At 34.9% G+C, this 22,156-nt stretch overlaps 2 protein-coding genes across 2 annotated transcripts; both read right to left on the reverse strand.

Annotated features, from left to right (window-relative positions):
* Window positions 1-1,390: 1,390 nt before the first annotated feature.
* On the reverse strand, window positions 1,391-6,934 carry LOC143450705 (uncharacterized). Its single transcript, XM_076951357.1, has 11 exons — window positions 6,715-6,934; window positions 5,765-5,847; window positions 5,428-5,454; window positions 4,358-4,393; window positions 4,054-4,276; window positions 3,797-3,956; window positions 3,356-3,494; window positions 2,697-2,840; window positions 2,474-2,562; window positions 2,162-2,272; window positions 1,391-1,923 (listed from the first exon to the last, which is right to left on the reverse strand). Exons 1-11 carry the CDS (start codon window positions 6,870-6,872, stop codon window positions 1,768-1,770), a joined length of 1,326 nt encoding a protein of 441 aa, XP_076807472.1. The 5' UTR covers window positions 6,873-6,934; the 3' UTR covers window positions 1,391-1,767.
* Window positions 6,935-8,738: 1,804 nt separating this feature from the next.
* Window positions 8,739-20,843, reverse strand: LOC143450292 (copine-8-like). Its single transcript, XM_076950769.1, has 16 exons — window positions 19,971-20,843; window positions 19,208-19,248; window positions 18,864-18,910; window positions 18,519-18,622; window positions 18,349-18,388; window positions 18,102-18,178; window positions 17,787-17,954; window positions 17,210-17,356; window positions 15,718-15,793; window positions 15,420-15,535; window positions 14,908-15,028; window positions 14,625-14,732; window positions 11,342-11,469; window positions 10,913-11,076; window positions 10,666-10,739; window positions 8,739-10,521 (listed from the first exon to the last, which is right to left on the reverse strand). The coding sequence occupies exons 1-16, from the start codon at window positions 20,069-20,071 to the stop codon at window positions 10,339-10,341; spliced, it is 1,695 nt and encodes a 564-aa protein (XP_076806884.1). The 5' UTR covers window positions 20,072-20,843; the 3' UTR covers window positions 8,739-10,338.
* Between the last annotated feature and the right edge of the window lie 1,313 nt (window positions 20,844-22,156).

Consider the following 22,156-nt stretch of genomic DNA (forward strand, 5'->3'; position numbering starts at 1 on the left):
TGCTGCCTATATAGCCTATGTACTGACTGCTGCCATCACTGTTATAGCCTGTAAGTTATAAACTGAACAAAATTTGGGACTTCCCCGTACACTGTCATAACCTTGAAACTCAAACACTAAATTCGAGCAACTTAGGCTTTATTAAAAACAGAATTGAACAGACCTAAAACAAATAGAATCAGTTAGGCGAAACGTGACAGCTATATAACATTTATATATGTGAACTTATACTATTAAGCAGCCGACCCACCGACACTGCGCTTGCTACTGAAATGACGTTCTACAGTTCTATTTAAGGCGGCGAAGCAATTAAGGCGTGAGGCAAGGCGTAAACAAAGGAATGTTAATACATTGGAATGTCACCACATTCACCCCCGGTTAAATAATTATTAAGTATTAATAATAATAAGTAATTACAATGTTTGAAAAAACTACAAAGTCCATTCGCCATATCTTTGTGGAGGTCTTCTGACCTCTAATGTTCCCTGCGAATACGCACTAAAGCAAGGCATTGAAAAACATTCGCTTTGGGGTTTATTTTTTATGAACGTAATACAACAACAAAAAATTACAGTAGTTACAATTATGACGTACGGAGGTATAAAAATATAAAATAATGAATATCAACAATAACATAGGCATTGTATAAATTATTAACTTCAAAAGTTTTGGTTATGTTATATAAGTAAAGTCAAGGCCCAAGCTCCCTCAAACATGCTGAGAATTCTAAGTAATTTGCTTACAATATCCTGTCCAGTGTTCATATCGAGAGCTCCGTATCGGCAGCTATGATTTAACAGCTATGGCTTATATTTCAATCGTTCTATTATAACACCAAAGTGGTAATTTGCCGTCTCGTGAAAATTAAACACAATAATGAATTACGATGCCAATGTAATTAACATTACATGAACTGTTTCGTCAAGTCGAATGTAGGTGAGGTTTTGTAACTGCAGGACTGAAGGTGAAGTGTAAAGGTTTATGTATCTGACGTCATCATGATTAAAGCATCCAGCAGCGCTAGTTTCGCTAGATTGCAAGTTACGCGATGCTGAATAAAAGCGATAAAACACTGCTTGTATTAATGAATGTATTTGTTGAAACCATTTGAGACAAACTCCGTTTCAGAGGATTCATAAAGAATGCAGAAATTAAATTTAAAACTTTGAGATTTGGTTTGAAGGATTTTTTATCTTAGAATGTGCATCCATGATAATGGTCAAAACATATAACAAACTAAATTTCTCATACCCAGCAAAGCATGAAATCTAGAACTGATAATGTTATTTCTTTTTTTTGTGGACAACAGCTGGGATGATCAGATCAGCAATTACGTCATTGCGTTTTTGGAAACCGAATAACTATAGGCTAATTCAAATCAAACACGTAGTTATTTGAAAAATTTTATTGTCCCCAGCATTGGCGAAAATTTCATGCAGCACTCTTCAAAGAAACCTTTTAAAGTCTTAATCACAAACCATGCAGTGGGTTGTACTTTTTCATTACGTTTAGTTACTTCAGGAGTTACTGTACTTAAACTATCGTAACTAAGCAAGTTAGAAGAAAATTATTGTGATAAGTGGTCATGTACAATGTAGTTGTAAATGCTGAACGATAATAAAAATGCAAGATCCCCAAGGTTTGACCATCACAAAGTAGAAAGTTTGTAGCCAGCATTATTATGGTACACAAGCAGGTTGCACAAACTATGTGAGCCATGTTTCTTTGTCATGCTTTTTACACAGATCTGAAACCTGTATATGCTTGCTAAATACAACCACAATGGCTGACGATGAAGTCATTAAGGATGCCATCATCCACAGTATTGGTGTCACCGACATGAAGGTAATGTAAGTTAAAGTAATCGAGAGGGACACAATCCACCGTGGGGGGGACTGGAGGTTGTCTGTTCCGAATTTCTTCCTATTAATGTTAATTTTAAAGGTCATAGAGATAATTGTAAAGTTGTAATGGTAAAGATCATAACTTAAAAGCTTATCGTTTGGTTATAGACAATGTAGAGAGATATAGATGTTTTGGCGCGTACAATAACGTATAAAATATGTTAAAAACATAGTTATTTCCCACATCCACGTATGATGAATAGAAGAGACTGGCAAAAATCAGCTGGTAGAGTACAGTATTTGTTCAGTTATCGTACCCGTTTCATCATAATCGAATGATTGGTAGCATTCATATGACTTGACAAAGGATATTCACATCTTCCGTAGCATTCACCCACGTTGTAGTTTGCTTGAGATGGTATGTTCAGCTGTTTATCACACTATATTGAGCTTGTTTAACTAATAATTCTGTCTATAAGCCAGAGATATCAAAACATAAACTTTGGGCTCTTTAGAAGCACGGCACGTAAAAATAAAGAAGTTAGGGGCAAGTAGGCTAATGTGTATACATATTGTACAGTGAAATCTTAAATGTTGAAATGCAATGACAAGAATTTCCCAAGTCTTACCCCTGGTTTACGTAGATCAAGATGATAATCTTTTCTGCCACATTCTGAATTGTCTGTGTTTTTCCTTAACCCTCGCCGATTTCTCCTGCCTACGAATATAATTCACATCGACAAAAGTTATCAGCTAAGGCACAAACGTCAAATGAATAACTAACAACTTTGTATACGTACAAATTGGAAGTTCATTGATCTATTAATTCTATAATGCCAAAATCATTTGTACCATTACTTAAATCCTCAAGATGAAAAGGAAACAAATCTTCAATCGAATGTACAACAGCTGGTTGCGCATTCTTTCCAATTCGGAAATGAAAAGTTAAGGAAAGTGCTCTTTGTACAATGTTTGTCAGTTCTGAAATGTTTTCATCTGAAAAGCAATAATTTGAGTTCAATGTTTATTAGTATAATCAGTACATAGCCTACCAAGCGCGTATGTTACTGGAAACCTTACAAAAACCTCTACCCTGTAATGAACTTAAACCGTGTTAATAAAAAGGGTGTATTTTTTTCTGCTACGTTTCATTAATTATTATGTGCATTAATTAAAATAACATTGGTGTCTATTGCAACTACACGCCATATCCAAATTGTCTCAAATAAATGCTTCTTTTATTGAGTTTAGGGAAGCTCAGAAACAACAAAAACCGCTTTTACAACTACAGTAACGTATGGGAGCACGTGCACGAAGCTGTGACAGGGAGCACGTGCAAATATGCGTTCAATAAAATATACTGCAACGAAAGGGTTCGTCTACCGCATGATGATATCCCAAGAGAAGTAGCCAACTCACACCAAGTAGCGTAGCTAAGTAATCTGCCGCTCGGGGCGGACTTACAATTTGCCGGCTTTAAACTTCCAGAGCACGTATGCGTTCTGCGTTACCTGCAAATATTTGCTGAAATGGAGCAACTTGTACTTGCAGTTTCAATTGTTCATTCTCTATTTTGAAGAACCATGGAGACAATTCATCACGATCCAGGCTGGCCACCATCATATATCCCTCCAGAGTTGGGCAGGATGACTGCAATTTATACAAATATTGAGTGCAAGTAATAGATTTGTTACCTACAGTTAAAACTCCTTTAAATTACTACCCTTGTCTGTGGGGGAGGGACACAGGTCATATTGTCAACACTTATAAGTTAGCTGATATTTTTGGGAAGGGGTTAACAGATTAACTTTATAAAACGCTTTCGTAACTGAGCGTGAGAAAACTAGGGAGTGATATAACTAGTATGAGTCTATTTGCAAAATTTATCGTTCTTATCTGGAAAATCATAAAAACTTGCAGCAGTCCTGGCATGTATTTACAAACTGTTCCACCTGCTCGCTCCTGTGTACAGCTGTTTCGAATTCCTGCGATTGCTGGGAAAACTTTCTCACGACCAACGAATATTTTCCATAATATTCGTCAATCTGACAAGGTGGCACTCTCAGCAAGGCTAAATCTACCGCCACCAAATCATGATTCAAATATTTGCTCCTGTTACGGAAGTCGGTAAACATTAAAACTGACGAGTTAGAAAAAATGAAACGTGTCTCCCTGTCCTATATTACAAGATCTTTACAACAGAACTTACGCGTTAAACGCTGGAGCATTGAAAACGACTTCGATCACGTCTCCATCAGTTTCCTGTCTAGTTGGAAGAAATGTTTTGCCCTCAATGTCATCAGAAGACGTGCGAGCATCGAAGAAACTCTTCCACTTTCGTCGAGTGGAGGATGCAAATCTGGAGCAAGATGCCACCATTTTCATGGCGTCTCTTTTTGCGCTGTTGTCTCGATTTTTCATCGCCACTATCTCTGTAATAATGCAGTATGTGTATGGTAATTTATTAAATTTTGTGTCACATGCTTTATGTATGCCAGACCATTATGGCGTACTTGTTATGTATTCCTTTTCCAAGGTGGCCAGGTCTCCTGAAACGTAAAATTGGTAAATCAGAATTTGTAAAATAATATTTCTATTTTCATAATTTAGAAATATAATTTAATATTTTAAAAAATCGGTGATCATTTGAATTTCAACGACTTATTCTTTATGTGCAATTTATTATAGGTCATTATTAGGTCATTATAGGTCATATTATAGGTCAAACGTTCTTAAATATCGATAAATTGTGGGAAAAATTATTTACTACTGTATTTACTCGATTAACTTATTAACATGTATAAGGTTACGGTCAACCAGTAATAATAATAATAATAATAATAATAACATTAATAATAATACACTCTAAATTAGTTACTAATAACCTCTTAAAATATTCAAGAAAACAAGAATTGACAAACAAGCAATCAAGCCATGCTAATTAATAAAGCTTAGATAATTAAATTAAATAAAACTCATCACAAAGTTAGGCGCACTTTAATCAAATTATTCATGAATAACATTCTGCAGACATATAGACATCTTACTTATCTGAAAGCGTTAGTTAGCATTGCTGACTAAAAGTATGCCAAGCTGTTTTTGTATTAACCTATACACCATACAATATATCTGAAAAGAAAACATTGTCACCAGCATCGGTAAAAATGCTAATCACATGAATTTTTATTTGTTACTGTACACCATTACACAAACCATTAAAACAACTACACATATACCGGAGAATTTTTATTTATTTGAAAACGTATGCAGTAGGTACTATTACAGGCTTTCATACAGTACACGCATAGTGTTTTATATAGTACTATACTAAAATGTTTTAGTATTAATAATATTAATTAATCATATATTTAGTATTAATTTTTACACCATACAATACACTTCAAAGGAGAATATTGCTGCTATAATATCGGTAAAAACAAATCATCACATTATTGATTTTTATTCGTTATTTGCACACCATTACACAAACTGATTAGTCCATAAAAACATAAACAGGATTATTCAACAAATTATTTCTAGATTTTTTAATTAATTGCATGCTGCATTTGAGCACGTTGTATACCTGTTTTTGATATGACTTTACAAAAACCTGTGCAAAAAATATTATTAAAAATCCCATTATGAAATAACTTGGCGTTTGTTTTTGCAAAACCTTGAGCACTTTCACAGTAGAATGCACCAAAGTTTATGAAAGGTCTAAAGTCTACAGTACAAATAGTTAGTTTTCTGTCATATCGGCACGTTTTAATTTGTTCATTAAAACAGAAGCACTGTAACATTACAGGTTGATGCGAAAACCGTTACATGTATACATGTATAATAGTCAAAAATTACTCGCATGTGTGTTCTTTAATTATACGTAAATAACAAATAACGACAAAACAAGTGTTTACACTTACGCCTGGTTCTGTGGCGACTTGTGTCCTTGACCGTCATATCCCGAGCCATCGCGCGCATTTCATGACATCGTCTGTCGTTGTCTCTATCGTAAACAAATTTCAAGAAGTTTCAATTTACTTTGCTTGTTTATCGCAAATCAAAAACTCGTATCCTGCAAAACTATTTGACGGGGATAACTAGTTTTATGTCAAATTATGAAGATATACTGATTAAAAGATTGTTATCAGCGACTACCAGGCGGTGACGCATCGTCTGCAGCCTTTTGTCTAGAAACCGCATGCAACAGCTATCATAAATAAAATTGACCAAAACGGGCAAAACCTCGAGAAAAGAATTGTCAATAAACTTAGGGGTGTAAGTTAACACCGGAACTTTACAGCACTAAATTTGAGCAAAATCGAAAGAAATGTTCATTTTTATTAACACATCAAACCGACTTGACTTGGTAAACTGAATTTTACGTTATATTATTTTGTTAGTTAAGCGCAGTGATTCTCAAACATTCGCGATTCCTGGCCCTTACAGTGACCCTCAAATGGCCCCCTGCTCAGCAATAAAAAATGTAGATTGCAAAACACTTTTTACTTCACTACTGCGTGTGCAGCAGCCTTCGCACCGCTAATTTTGCATAACAAACACAAGCACAAAAACGTGATAAAATTATGTCCCGCTTTGCCTCGTCTTCCCCTTCTACTACAAATAGCTCACTAGTGAGGCGTCTGCTCGTGGCCCCCGTAGAACGCCCTCATGAACCCCGGTTGAGAAACTTTGGTGTAGTACATATATTATGGACGTGACCTGTTCTTCAGTCGTTACAGTTCATTGATAGTTGCATTGCAGCACTGATAAAGGGTGATTTTAAGCACCTCAATCGAAGATAACCAATGTTGTATAATCGTTAAACCAAAAGTGCATGAAAAACCTAAAGTACGCAAAGCAGAAGACTTACGATATAACTCCCTTCAAACAATCAACGATGAAAGCTTCTTCCGAGCGGCTGGGTGAAAAGTTGTCCGTGAGCCCACCAGAACGATGCAACACTCGGCTGATCTGTGCCCCAGTCAAAGTCATACCCACCACGAATAGAACTAAAAGAATTAGCTTCATAATTCTTATAGAAAAGCAGCGTGTTGTAGTAATCAGGGCGTCTATTACAAACAATTGTTAGAAAAAATACAAAACCTGTCTTTTTGTAACACATCTCAAAGACTGCCGTTCCCAAGCTATTTATACAATCTGTATCTTGCCAGGGTGCTTTCGGGGTATCGTTAAAGTCATGTGAGCCCCATACTTGGTCGAGGACTTTTATGTGCCATGGTCACGCTCCAAAAACTTTCTCCTCCTATTTATTACGTCATGGTATTTTTTCAGTTTCTCAAAAACCAAAGTCAAGATTAGTTTATTTCGTAGCCTGAGGTAGCCTAAACCTTTTTTTCCAGAAAAGTTCTGCACGAAAGAATTACCTTCTATGATTCTGCATACACAACCGAACATTCATCATCTAGTCATCTAGTGAAAAGAATTGACCTATATAGCGAGTTAAACAAAAAGTTTAAAGTGATAATTGCCACGTGCGGTTGCTTTTTTATTTCTAAAACTTTGCTAAGCAAATGAACGAGGACTGTTTGGATAACTTTAATCACGACCTAGTTTATCTTTAAGTTGTATAAATTATTAACCGAATCAAAGCATGATTAACTCTTAGTATTTGCAACTCAATGCGTTTCTGAACAAACTTGCGGACAGACACGACGACGACATTGAGCTAAATGTTTGCAATCTACTGCACATGTGAATGTTGAAGAACTACTGCACTGCAATGACGTGGGAAATTGCTGCTAGGTCGATGAAATATAGTTGTATTCTTGGTGATGAAAAGACATAGCCTATAATAATGATTGTCTTGACTTATAAAACAAGTTTTTAATTATACATTTCTACTTTCTATATTTAAACACAAATTGCCAGTGTGGATTTCGTAATAGGCTGTGCTTAATCTTGCCTAAAAATTCCCGCGGTTAATCTCACCCTCTAATTGCTGCAGAGAGTTTTACCGAACATCTGGATTTCGGTAATTAAAGGAGTTTAAAAAGCCTAGTTTTATTAACTGCTACGCTATGTGTGTGGCATATATTTAAGTTTATCCTGTTTATAATTCTTTGCTACAAACAACGAGAAATTTCTTTGATTTCAACTCAAGAGCGATATCGACGCCTGATAAGATAACCTTTTTGACTTAAATCAAATTTTCTTGACTTTTCAAAGAAAACGTTCGAAACAGCAACTTCCTTGGTTTGCGTTGATCTTACATGGTCTAAATGTACATAATGAGATGGCGTCACATGGCGACTACACTTTATATCTCGACTAATTTAATCAAGGTTATGAAAATGCTTTATCAACATGTGAAGTAATGCCTAATCACTTGCTTGTGGGTAAGATAATCGGCTTAGTAATCCAACTTACACAATATCGGTGACCGTGCCAAAACCTGTGATGAAAGGATGGGAGACAGTATTGAAAATCTACTTGTTGTGACAAGTGCAGCAGTGATCGATTATTTGCAACCAATTAAACGGCAAAAACGGACAGGAAATATTTAAAAAGGAACCAATTACGCAATAGCCTAATGATGTAATATTACAGTATTTTTCTTGCTGTTCGTATTACTTTAAACTTTGATTTCGTCAAAAACAAGACAATGTCTGGCGTATATGTAAATGAAATTGGTTTATACGAAGTTCGTTTCCGGTTGATGTACACTGACTTATACTGTATTATAGGCTTATGAGGTTTGTTGTGGTTTGCTAGTCTGTGAAAATCTTTTTTAAAACATCTGTTTGAAATTAAGTTTGTGACGTTAGCGCCAAACCGTCACACCAAACTGAACTTTGAACTTTCCCTTTCAAATCTTGCACCTCACAAGCTCAACTCTGAACTTAATCTCTGACATTCAACTAAAAACTATGCAAGAGCATTTCAAACTCGGATTGGTTTATTGTTATTGTTTGAATACACATTAAGACTGATTAATAAACAAATAGGTTATACGCAGCATTTTAAATTTAATTCAAAAAATGATACCAGAAGTCTACTAGACCTTAATTATTATCTGCAAGAACTTCAAAGGCACGGACACATAAAACCACAAGTAGATTTCATTTTGTGCATCACAACTATAAACTGACTTAACTCAGCACAAGCCAAGTTACGAGTTGATAAAACAGTTCATGATTACATCATAATCATATTGCAACGTGTCATAAAAGTCTTGGAAATATTATCCTTGAGCTTGCTAAAAACAACGGTACAATAAAATAAAAACAGTTTATTAACAATCAGGTGTAAGGTTAGAGCTAAAAGCTAATGTTAACACAATGAGGCTAAAACTTGCTCAATGAGTTGATTTATTCAGTATTTATTTTACGTTTACTAACAATTAAAAATAATATATTACCCAATGCAAGATTTTTCAAGCTACTTCAAACAGAAATAATCAAAAGTCTCTTTCACCTAAAATGCTAAATGTACAAAATCACGGATTAAACAGATAAAGAAAGAACTAAATTACTGTAAATAAAACAACTAAGAAATAAAAAAGTAAAGGATGAAAGTAAAACACATTACAAATTGAAACATGATTATTCAGGTAAAACAAACGTTTAAACTTCACTTGTAGTATATAGTGCGAAACAAGATTACACAACGACAAAGAAAATGCAAAAACAAAACGATCTCATGAAAATGCACGCTCAGCCTGTTTCACCAATTATAGTGCAGAAATATGACACGAAATTTTTAGAAACCTGAAACAAGTAAAAACAAAAACAACGGAAGCAAAAACAACACTTGGCTGAAATTATACAGATAAAACACCAGTCTACTTTACAATAAGAGTAACCAAATAGCTGTGTATAGGGTCAGGTGTATACAATTTACAGTGCATACGGCATTCATATACATAGACAAGCATTAGACAGCTAGATTGTTCAAAAGTGCAAGCGTTGCTTATAGCAAAGTTTGTAATGAGTTTCGCAACATTAAAACGAAAAAACATCAAACGAAAATCCGTTATCGCATTTCCCATTTCACGCAGGCAGCGGGAAACACAGAAATCAAAGCGAAAAAGCCACTTATGGATTTGGAATTCAAGCTCACCGTTAACTGTAATATCTCACCACTTTGGGGAACATTGAGTAGACTCCAACAAGATTGGGAATAACTTCATTACAATGCATTGTATGATGTGATGGAATAAAAAATGTGCGGAAATCGCATCGAAAAAGTAAAATTTAATTTCCTGTTATGAGTCGGTGCTCGCAAAAACGACTGTGCTGAATCGTAAAAGAAAGAAATAATAGATGCAAAACACTAACATGCCAAACACTTTCGAAACATAGTTTGAAGAAAACCAAGAAGAAAGAACGTGAAAACAAGCAAAACATATTCGCTCGTTCCCAACTCAAATATTTATACATAAAAATGCCATTTGTTGGATCAGTCGATCAATACACGACCTAAGGACAAGGCAATGGTTTGGCAAATTTGATCAAACTCCAGCGACAATTTTTTTTCAATACGACGGAGGTGGAGCAGTTGGGGTGTAAGTTGGTGGTGGTGGCGACGGTTTGATACCGCGCGACTTCATATAGCCAAGCAATTGGTCGGGTACCTCGGCAAGAACGTCCTTTGCCAGCCTGGCCTGACTCATTACTTGGCCGCCGTGCTGAGAGATATAGTCGCGGAACGGCACAAACTGTAAAAATTGAGTTTTCTGTTTTGAAATATTTAGTACATTAACTTAAACAAAAAAGATGACTATATACTGCTGACAAATTATTGAAAAATAAAAATTTAATTGACGTAATGCAGTAAAAACGAACAGCGTTCCTAAACCGACCTGTACAATGTCCCTTTCAGCGGGCATCCCCCGATACGAGACACGAACCTCATCGCCGTCAAGTTCTTCCATAGCTGTTGAAAAATGAACGATTAAAATCGAAATCACGAAACCAGATGAAAACAATCGACTTGTTAGAAGCCGAAATAGTTTGCGAGATCAAGCCACTTAAAAGTGCGGATAAATCTTGTTTAGCCAAAGTGCAATAAAACATCTCGAAAAATAGATTTAAAAAAACGAGTGGTACCGTCGAACTCCGCCTGTCCAACACCGATAATGATTATTGAGATCGGTAAACGAGCAGCATTCACGATCGCTTCCTTCGTGGCGTCCATATCCGATATAACACCGTCGGTTATCATGAGTAGAACGTAGTACTTTGAGCCCATACCGGCACTTGCTGTTGCCATTCTGTGGGTAAATTTGAAAAAATATCCGTTTAATATTTCTTATGAATGGTCGGAGCCTATCACTGTTGGTTTTAGTAGGACGAAAAGAGATTACATATAAACGATCTGTAATTAACTAATCTTTATCAAATATTTTCTGTATGATTAGTTGATTACAAATCGCAAAAACAACAATTTGCATGCTTCTGCAAGCACACTTAGATTAAAATACATCTTGCAATTTATCTATCACAAGTTTAAACTTTATGCAGAAAACCTGAACTCACTGGGACACACTGTTGATTATTGGTGAGAAATTAGTAGGCCCGTACAACTGAACTGAACGAATACAGCGCTGGTAGGCTTCCATTATACCTTGGATGCCAAAGCAATCAGGATTACCAGGGTTGAAATTCTACCAACAAAAATAAAGGTCAAAGGTCAGTGACTGATTTAAGAATAGAAGAGTTTCAAAAATCGGTTTACGCACTATTTCTGATGGTAACTTTTCGTTATCAATTTCATTTTTCAATCAACTTTTCCATTAGTTTATATTCTATCATCTATAACTTATTCCGAGAAATAATCAAGGTTTTTATTTTGATTCTTAAATAATAACAATAAAAACGTTGACACTGGTGAGTTTTTTGTTAAAACGCATACACGTATAATAGCATAGAGCAATTTCGGTAGAGACCTTTGGTTTCGTTCCTATTTGGCAATGCAAAATGTGATGCAAATTATTGCAGCAAATGTATCGGTTTTTTACAATTTTGACATGAATATAATTGAATAACCTTTTCCAAGGTTTTGAATACCACCAAAAATTCATTGCCCAAAAAATGAAAAACGAAAAATATATCTTTTGAAAATAAAACACTGTTTGATCGTGCGCCAATGAACGCACTTAAAAACAATCCAAGGCTTTGTTTATTTTATTGATATTTGTGACGTATTTAAGCAAGCAGTCGTCGGTATAACGATAACCAATTAAAATCATGACATACGATTTAAGGCCTAAAATTATAATAAGCCCATATCGCAAAACAGTCATCTAAAGACCTGCTGTATGGCAGCCATGAAACCATGAGTAAGGAATCGGTTGAATACAAAACGTGAAAATCAGCGTCTCGTATTTTCAGTTATGATTTTGAGATTTAGTCAGTGCATAAATATTGGAACTGCAAGTGGAAAGTTATTCCGAGCAAGCTAGGGCCAGTTTGAAGCTTTACCATTGTTTTGTGTTGCAGATGCGTATAAATTATTAATCATAAAATATGGTAACATGCTCACGACAGACCGAGTTTAAAAAGGAAGCCAGAATACATAAAGGCATAATTTAAAAAACAGGCTAAAAGCTGGTGACTGATTTTTTCTGATGTTGTTCCTTTATACAGTTTACACAAAATCGTTGGTTTGTCGTCATACATTGCAGGCCCGTGAAAAGTGCGATAGGAGAGCAGAGAGATTAAAACTTCTGTTATCATAGATATTGGATTATTTCAATTAAGCATTTGCTTTCAAAAAAAGATCAACTTTTTAGAGCGTACCTCGGTGCATAAACGCGGTTCCACTTTTCAGGAGCTGACTTAAACGTGATAATCTTCATTTTCTCCTTAAACGTGCTAACATAGACACGTGGAACAATCAGAATGAACGATAAAGACAAACTAACAGCACATGAAAAGTATAAGGAGATGATGAGAAGCATAGAAGACGCAAGGAGGCTTCGACGTGTGGAGCAACACATTAAGTTTATGGCGAAGCCTTACGCTGCGCAAAAGCAACTTCTGTATCGAATTTCAGGAAGAGACAGAGACTGCTCATCTACAGGAGGAAAAGTGTCCGGGAGTGATAAACCTTTCACCGAAATTCCGGAGAAGATCACAAAGCCGAGATCACCGTATACCTACAGCTACAGAAGGCAACAAAGTTTGCGTTTGGAGGCCAACAGAGAAGGAACAAGGCTGGAGCACAAGCCGGAGTACGATCGCTATTACTGTAACAGACACAATGTTTGGAGCGGAGTGAATTCCAACACCAATCAACACATCAACAACAAGAATACAACGAGACTCAAAAACAAAAAGAAGAATGAAAAGAGGTGGAAGAAAACCGCTTTTAGAGCACGGCAAGGTAATCTTGTAGTACAACTAAATCAGGAGGAGTTTTCAAGGAATCCAATAAGCATCCGTTTGAGATCACGAAAACGCATCTCTTTCAATGGAGATACCAACGAAAAGCAGATCAACGCCGTGTACAAGCAACGGTTCCTCTATCAAAAGCGTGAAGCGAAAAAGAACCGGAAAATAACTCTGTCGCAGTTCAAAGCAGAGCTAAAGCAGGCCAAGGAAGAAAAGAAGAGGCAAAAGAAGTTCAATAAAACGATGTGGAAAGCGCAAAGAAGAGCAGAGAAGTATGAACAAAGAGAAAGGAGGTTGCTCCGGATGCAGAACAAAATCTGGAAGATGGAAAAGCGAGTTGAAGCTTGCGTGTGTAAAGCAATTGACATCATCTGTCTGTTAGTGGGCATCTCCCTTCTCATCTTCGGACTTTTCGTCGGAGGTGGACCTTTTCCTCCTCTGGTTGTGTGCGGAGGAATTCTGACACTTACCGGAATCAGTCTCATCCTAATCCGCGTGGCAAAATGCGCGCAGCTATCGCGACGTCACAATAAGTACAAGGAAGACGTCAGCAAAGAAATGCGTGCGAAACAAATGACGTCAAGAACAGCGCTGGATTTTCAAACCGGGATTTATATTTACGTTTGAGTGACGAAATTCGTTAACAGTTGATAGTGTTGATGACAATGCGTGTGACGGTGTCCGCATAAAACTATGAGACAATGCATTAGCTTTATAATGATTTTATGCCGGCGCACACCAACTGACCACGGGCTATTTGGCTGGCTACGCTGTAAAAGGGGTACAACTCACGTGACTATTAAAACAGCAATTACGGTAACACCTGATTTCTTGCCGTTGGATGATGCGTGACCGCGATGAAGGAGACATAATAAATTATGGATGCATAAGCTGGCGTTACTAGACGCGAACGACGAGTACAGAATATAATGTAAAGCTGTAAATTAAAAGCTGCTGTTTGAAAACTGATTTTAAAAACTACTATGCAAAACCTGATGGCAGGCAGGTGCTAAAATTACGAAAGCGAAATTTATGCGCAGAGTATAATTATAACCTTGGTATGAGTATTCCAATTAGTAAAGCTGATGCTAATTTTTGCTTCAATATACAATGAAAGCGGGGAAAAGGAGCTGAACATGTTGTTAGACTATGAATAGCATTGTACGGTTTTTGTAGCGTTTGCAAAGCTTTAGGTAAATTACAATCCAGTAAAAAAGTTAAATTAAAATAAGAAAGATAGGATTTTTATTTTGTTTTCGGTGGAGTTGTACAATTCTTTGCATTGACCTTTGTTTACTCACTATACAGTAAAAAATTTGCATGTCAAGTAACGCAAGTACAAAAATTGTTAACGCAAAATGCACTTATCCGGTTCTCAGATAATAAAATCCCGAGCGTGCATCTTTTAAAATCAAGATAAACTCACCACGGCGAAGTTATGAGAAACACGTCCGTCAGGTGGCAGTCTTGCGCCGAAACCATATGTGGGAAAAAGTTTGTCAGTGTCGTAGTCTTGAATGATGTTGCCGACGGCCTGCGTGATATAAAAAGATCAATAATCAAGTCACTTGTGTAGTCTCCATTGCGTCAATGCGATTTGTCTTTAAGTCATTTTCGATTTTAAGTGTCATTAATTTTCAAGAAACGGTAAAGAATTGCGCCATAGCAATTAATTTTTCAAACAACGGAACATTACAATGGTACCTAACCTGTATGGCAAGGGAATACTGATTGGGTTGATTGGGGTTAATATAATGCAAGGACGATGGTTGTTGGGGATTGCCATTTGAAGCGGTAAAGTCGATAGCAACCACAAAGCAAAGTTCCGTCCTAAAAATATGTGTTGTCGTAACTGTTACCACTAAGCTTTTAAATCAATAACAGTGTTACCTCAACACAACATTCCTTACAATCGAATTTCTTTCTCTGTAACGTTTCATGGAGCTAAATTAACGATTAAACTCACAAATTTTTGTTGGAAATTAATTTGCAAGCGAAGTATAATTTTCTTATGTTGGAAATAAATTTGAACATTTACCCAACATATTTCTGAATAAAGTATTGGTTTTGAAATTTGATTCGGCTGTTTTGGTATTCTGGAAACGAATTATTTACTTTTCATTGCTGCTTTGTATCGATCACTCAAAGTTATGGAAATTTCAAGGTTGAGTTCTGAGGTATGATTGCAGCAAGATAACAAACAATATATTCCTGTACTCACCCTCCCCGAATGTAGTCCAGAAATGATGCCACTTTTTGCATTTGGATGCTTAGTAAGTTGACCATGCCAGAATTTTTATATTTTTTCTTCTTTGCTTTCTTCTTCTGATTTATACACTTGACAAAAAAATGCAATAGTTTTATGTAATAATAATGGCAGGAGATTCCATCTTAATAGTTCTTAATTCACATGAAAATTTATGCTTCTTGTTGGTCATAAACAATATTCCGTATCTGCCTACTAATAAACCACTTGATGTAACAAAGCAGTAAATTTATAATTATGTATATATGCTTACTTCGTACACATTGTCAACACCAGGTCCTCGTAATAATTTGGAGACTGAAGTTTGAAATGTTCCAATTAAATCATGCCTGAAATTGAAATTGATTTTGCTGTCAAGCACAATAACAATCAAAATGTGGTTAAATCTTCAACCACATCTTGAGCAAGTTGCTATTTTTAAAAAATTGTTGCAGTAGATATTTCAGTTAAAATACAAATAACTGTAATACAGTTGTGTTTAGCTGTGTTAATTATGTCAATATACTATACAGGTAATTGAGGTGACTAGTATGTATCAACTTCACACTATTTTCACTATATTGTTATCAATATTACATAACATTTTAATATGAATTTACACATCAAAATTAGTCTTAAACCATCCACCATAAAACGATCAAAAATAATAAATACTAGTAAATACAGTAGAACAAACTTCATACTATGATGTTTTTTTTTGTATTCGCACAAGTTTAGAAAGAATCAGTCAAAACTAAAAATACATGCTTAAGTTCAGAAACAAAAAACAGTCGCACTGTTAACTTAAGGGTAGGCTCAGTTTAAGACAAACTTTCTTAACTTTTTCCTAGCATGTATGAGCCCAAAAATACTCCCAAATTTGTTTTTGACTTTTTCGGCATGGACCCAATTCTCATGTGACACGTAACAGGCAATGCTTAAAAACCAAAAACAAACAACCTTTAATCTGTAACTACTATGTAGTCACCTACAGTAATTTTGATTTCAATTTTCCATATTTGAAAACCTAACCAAAAATTGCAGACGTAACGTTATATAGCTGCTGGCTAACGCTACAGAAAATATATGAATTATTATGCACTTTCTGGTGGTATTATAAAAAATCTGTACCCCATTGTGATACAATAAGTATGTAAAGTATAACGATGATGGGTTAATAACTACTACTACAGAAGCTTAAATATTCTATTTTAAATTGAAGGTATGATTTTTGATTATTATTATTTTGAATTGATGATTATAAAATATTCATGAAACTTAATAAGACATAAACGCGTGGAACATGAAGCTAAACTTGCATATGCATTTACTTGTTTTCCACACTGATCATGAAATTGAAAATTACATCACAATGTAAAAAAATTTTACAACACCAATTTTGAAAGGCCGTATAACTAAAGACAACTATGCCCATGTTAAATTTGTCAAAGAAAGAAGATGTCCACAAGAGCAAAACTAATTATTTAATTACGAAAAAGATTCAAGGGAGAACGAGATACTCATGTCATTTTGAACTATTTGGCTGATTATTTTAATTATTCTTAATATAAAAATGCATCCCAGGCTATACCCATCCTACTTCTGGTCATCTTGGAAGTTTTATATAAAGTTTAATAACAAGCAGTGACTTTAAACATGATAAACCACTATTTTTCGTTAATATAACAGCTAACTTCTACGTTCTCAAAGTGGACCTCCAAAAGTATCTTCATTATAAAACGATGGCAATTACAAAGCATTCTTACCCCCCATCTCTATCCCAATCATAAACTTCAACTTTTATTGTCCTATCATGGTCACCATTGCAAATATTTCTCACAGGAACTTCCATTAATTTCCAGTCTGGATTTAAAGTGTTCTTTATCACTTCAGTCTTGTGGCAGACGGTGTAACTGCACAAAGAGCAATGCAGTTAGGAGAATATTTTCATTTCACAGAACAAAATAATGATGTGTTAAAACATGTGATTATGCAACGAATATCTATGAACAAGAAATCAATCAGTACATATACGTTTACATCAATTGCACAAAAATTAGTTTTCCTACTGAAACAGCCTGAAGGCATCATGGCCAAAAGGAACTGAAAACTTCCTTAATTTTTATGAAATGTATCAGCAAGTGGTTTTAGCAGAAGTGAAAACACTAAAGGTTATTACTAATTTTATCACAAAAATTTACGCTATACACACACCTCATACTTTCCAGACTGCCACAAACGTATAAAAAATTATTTGTATGATACAGTACTCATGGGAGAAGGTGACCATGATTATGACAGGTATCTTATTTTATGCATTTTTCTAAAGTAATAAAACTATACCTGTTATCTTCATTGCATCGATAGAAAACCATGAACGGGTCAGACTTGCCAAACAAATCTTTTTTATCTAATTTTCTTCCATTAAATTTCATGAACAAAACATCTTTAGAAGAATCAAGCTCCTCTGCTTTTATGATTATTTTGCCTCGATTTGGAGTGTTTGTGCCCCTGAATCAGGAAGAGGGATGTTATATACATGAATAAATCTTATTTCATTGATTAGTTTGTTAAATTGAATAATAATAACTATGTAGTATCATTAATAATTAATTAATAACACTTTACACTGCAACCGGCGCTACTGGCTTAACTTACGTCAATGAAGCTTCAAGTTTGCTGCTACGCGCTCCAACAATTTCCCCCAATGAACAAAAGGCTCTGCCCAGAAAGTCCTGCGAAAGACAATAAGCTGCCAGTAATCAAGAAACATCAATTCTTAGAAATGAAAATAACCTTGGTGTGATACACATAAATTGAGACGAAGCTAAAAATCGAACTACTGAAAATGTTCTGCAGGATAAGTATAAATTAGTATAACATAAATCTTGGTAAACAAACTTACATGTTTTGAAAGGTTATGGCTGTTCGAGTCAACATCATATCTGAAAAGTAAATTGAATCTAATAATAATATAAGTTAATCAATAAACAAAATAAACCGAAACAATTTTGCAACATAAACTAAATATTTGTATCATTGGTAAATGTAAATGAATCTTCAATTTCCACTTACACATCAAATCTCAATGCTTGTCGTTCTTCAAAAAAGTAATCCACAACAAATTTTTTCACAAAGTCTGGATTCAGATTATTCCATATAACTTCTGTCCTTCCAAACTAAACAAGCACAAGATATGCAAAGGAAAATTCTCATAAAACATATCATCATGTGTTAATGTAACATATGTTACTATGACAACATTCAATTTGCAGCTTTTATTGAGTAATGAGCTGAATAAACTCTGTAACTTAGGATCTGGTATATTTTGATATATAAAATAGTCACTTCCAATGGAACAAGTTAATCTCACACTGCCCTATCAACTAACTTATCCAGTAATTTTGTTATGAAACTTACCTCCCTCCATTCTTTACTCCCTAGTCCTTGCATATACATGACAACCACTGCAAGGAATTCATGTTAAAGTTCTTCATTTGATAATAGTAAGTATTTCATCAATAAAATAATGGTAGTTTTTTGGGATGACAGAAGGCATTTTAGATTTCAAAAATGCTTATAAAACGATCTGCACACTTATGTCATGCATTTCATTTTGTCTTGCAAGTTTAAAACAATTTACATTAATTCAAACTGTATTTCATACAATAATTATTATATCTCATTTTCTTTATTTTTTTTCAGTTTAAAAAAGTCAAAGTTGCAATCATTTACAACAATTTCCTTTACATTTTTTGACTTACTTGGATCAGACTTTGAAAACACATCGGAGTCAATAAGTTTTCTGTGAAGAATAGAACATATATATATAATACCAGCTTACCATATTTAAATTCATCAAATTTTCCACTATTTCAATATACTAAGGTACATTCAATATAATATATCATACATTGTGTTGTATTGTTTATTTTTCACCATTGACTGTGGGAAGCAAAAAAAATGGAGCTAACCTTGTTGTAGATTGGTCAGACAAGATATACTGGTCAAATAAGACATATGCATTCTTACTTTCTTAGTGCAAGAAATGATTAAAGGAGATTACAATGAAACTTCACACATATTTATTACACAACTACTCCAAACAAAGTAAAAATTACATAACAATTACAAAATAATGGTCTATTTGCATGACAGAAATGCAGTTGAAAATATAGCACATTTACACGTATTACCAAATAAAAATTTCTTTAGACATTTACTGCATACATATGTATGTATTCAGCATACTTTACGAATAAGATATTTGTTGATGCTGAACTAACTGAGTTATAAGTAACATTAGAGCAAGTTCCCACAGGCCCGGATTTCAGACAAATGAAAAAATAATGACCGATAAAGAACCACATTGACAATATTTTAATGAATGAATGGCATGCAATCTACCCAAGCTGCCTTATTGGGCACAAATTAAATTATCAATTCAATTTAAAATGTCAAGCCAAGAACACACTCTCGACGCATTTCAACATACAGAAATATGAAAAAATTACATATATACAATACCTGCATGAAATTGTAAGTTCAATACTCATCACTGGATCACTGTTCCATCCCTGAGCAGAACCAAAGTTTGGAGGTGGAGCTCCCACACTTATTCCAGCCATAATAGGTCAGAAAAAAACGTTTGAATTAAACTAAAACTTTACGATCACTAAACAGAAAAACACTATTCAAACAAATTCAACAAAATGACATGTTCTGTATCATAATGTATATAATACAATGTACATAAAGTATTCATTATATGTAAAATAACCTGACAGGCATACTACATAATTGACAACAAACTGTGTTAAACTTGAATCAAATTGAACAATTATGGTCATAGAAACTATCGGTCGCCTATGAATAAACATTTAATTTAGTCTTAAATTAATCTTAGAATTCTGCACAGCAACAAAATTAACATATTGACAAGATTGGCCCATTAAAAAAGTAACAAGGACGAATTAAAAATAACAAAAACTACTTGTACTTGAATAGGTCGCTGAGGACAGATATTACGATAAAATTACAAGATTTTATAAAAAAGAAACTTTGTTCAACAAAGGTCATTGCCGTTATTCAATCTGAAAAGTAAAACTTAACAAAAAAGATCTGATAGTATATATATGGCAAGAGAACACTGCAACTTTCAAAAAGTTTAACACCAAAATTTACTGAGACATGTACGTTTAAAAGACAGATTCTAATTTCAGCATTTATCTGGGCAGTATAGGCTAGTTGTTAAATATACCGTACTCTTTGTTGCTCTGAGTTATGAGCAAACTACGCAGCTACCCAGCAAAACTCAGTAAACAACCACCACAGACAAGTAGACGAACGCTAGCAAATGAAAGAAGATTTGAAAGCATTTGTTGAAACGCCTGAGAGCTTTATTTACCTAGTACGTCATCTGTCTACAGTCATGTGACCATGCTGCTTTGGTGTTTCGGTGACGTAAACCGGGAAATCCCCTACAATCACGAGCACAATTTTTTTGTTATTTTCCATAACGGTCAGCAATCACATAATATTCACGTACGCATGGAGTTTATGGCAAATCTCTAGTGATATAAGCAGAAAATGTTGGATAACTGAATTGCTGGTACTATGTTACACTGTTACAATGTGAGCGAGGACGTGGTTGATAGGCTAACTTGTTTTACTTCTGCTTCGATGGTATGAGTTCTCATTTCTCAAACGGCGTGACTATGCTGTTAGTTGCTTAAATTCTGTCTATACATATTACTAAATTATAAAGTTCCCATTTTGTTTATTATCAGACACGAAGGCTTTCACCTTCGGGCAAAGCTTACTGAATGTTACATTGCGCTTGGTAACAAGTGAAATCGAAAATGGTAAAAAGGGAAGATTGCACACATTACATCGGTATTTATATGTGGCACACCAGTTCAAGTGAGGTAATTTATCTGACGTCATTAAGGAGAATTCAAATCCGGTCAACAACTGAATGGTAAGATCCCAAAATCAAATTCAAGCATCTCGAAAACAACTCATGACTCGTGACGTAATCGTCACAACACTAAATTGAACTCTTTTTTAATCGCTTTATGGCGCATGTGGAAAAAGGTTATTAGGTATGCACTAACTTGTCCTGAATACTATTAGTTTGTATTTTAATTAGTATAATATAGTAAACACACAATAAATACGGACAGTAAAGTATGGTATCAAAATCTTTTTCGACTGACTGAGGAGAGTTTTTGACCGACTTAAACTTGGCGATGATTTTTCATCGTTCAAGCCCGGGGCACCGAGCTAGCTAGTGTGCAAGTTTCGATTATCAGATACACTTATTTTTAGGTTTTTGAACTTTGTTTATATTGTACAGTATTGCACGAATTCGGAACTGTTTACCAGGACCATAGAACAACAACAAGCGTCGTCAACGCCTTGCCAAATAGATCTTTTAGGGACATTACAATTTACAGCGGTAGCGTCAAGAGCAGCGATTCCCAACCGCGGCTTTTAGATCCGCATGCGGCTCCAAGTTAGCCTTCTTGCGGCTCTCATTTACCCCTGAAAATCCCACAAAAATATAAAAAATCTATTTATAATAATTAGGGCTTATATATTTATTATTTTGACTTGTCAAAAAAAGTCAAAAATTGGTCAAAATTTGTGTTATTTTTCTTGTTAGTGTTGCTATTCATTGGTACATGCTTTCATGCTTTAAAATTTTCGTT

The sequence above is a fragment of the Clavelina lepadiformis genome, chromosome 3, assembly GCF_947623445.1.
Source record: "Clavelina lepadiformis chromosome 3, kaClaLepa1.1, whole genome shotgun sequence".
Taxonomy (NCBI): Eukaryota; Metazoa; Chordata; class Ascidiacea; order Aplousobranchia; family Clavelinidae; genus Clavelina; species Clavelina lepadiformis.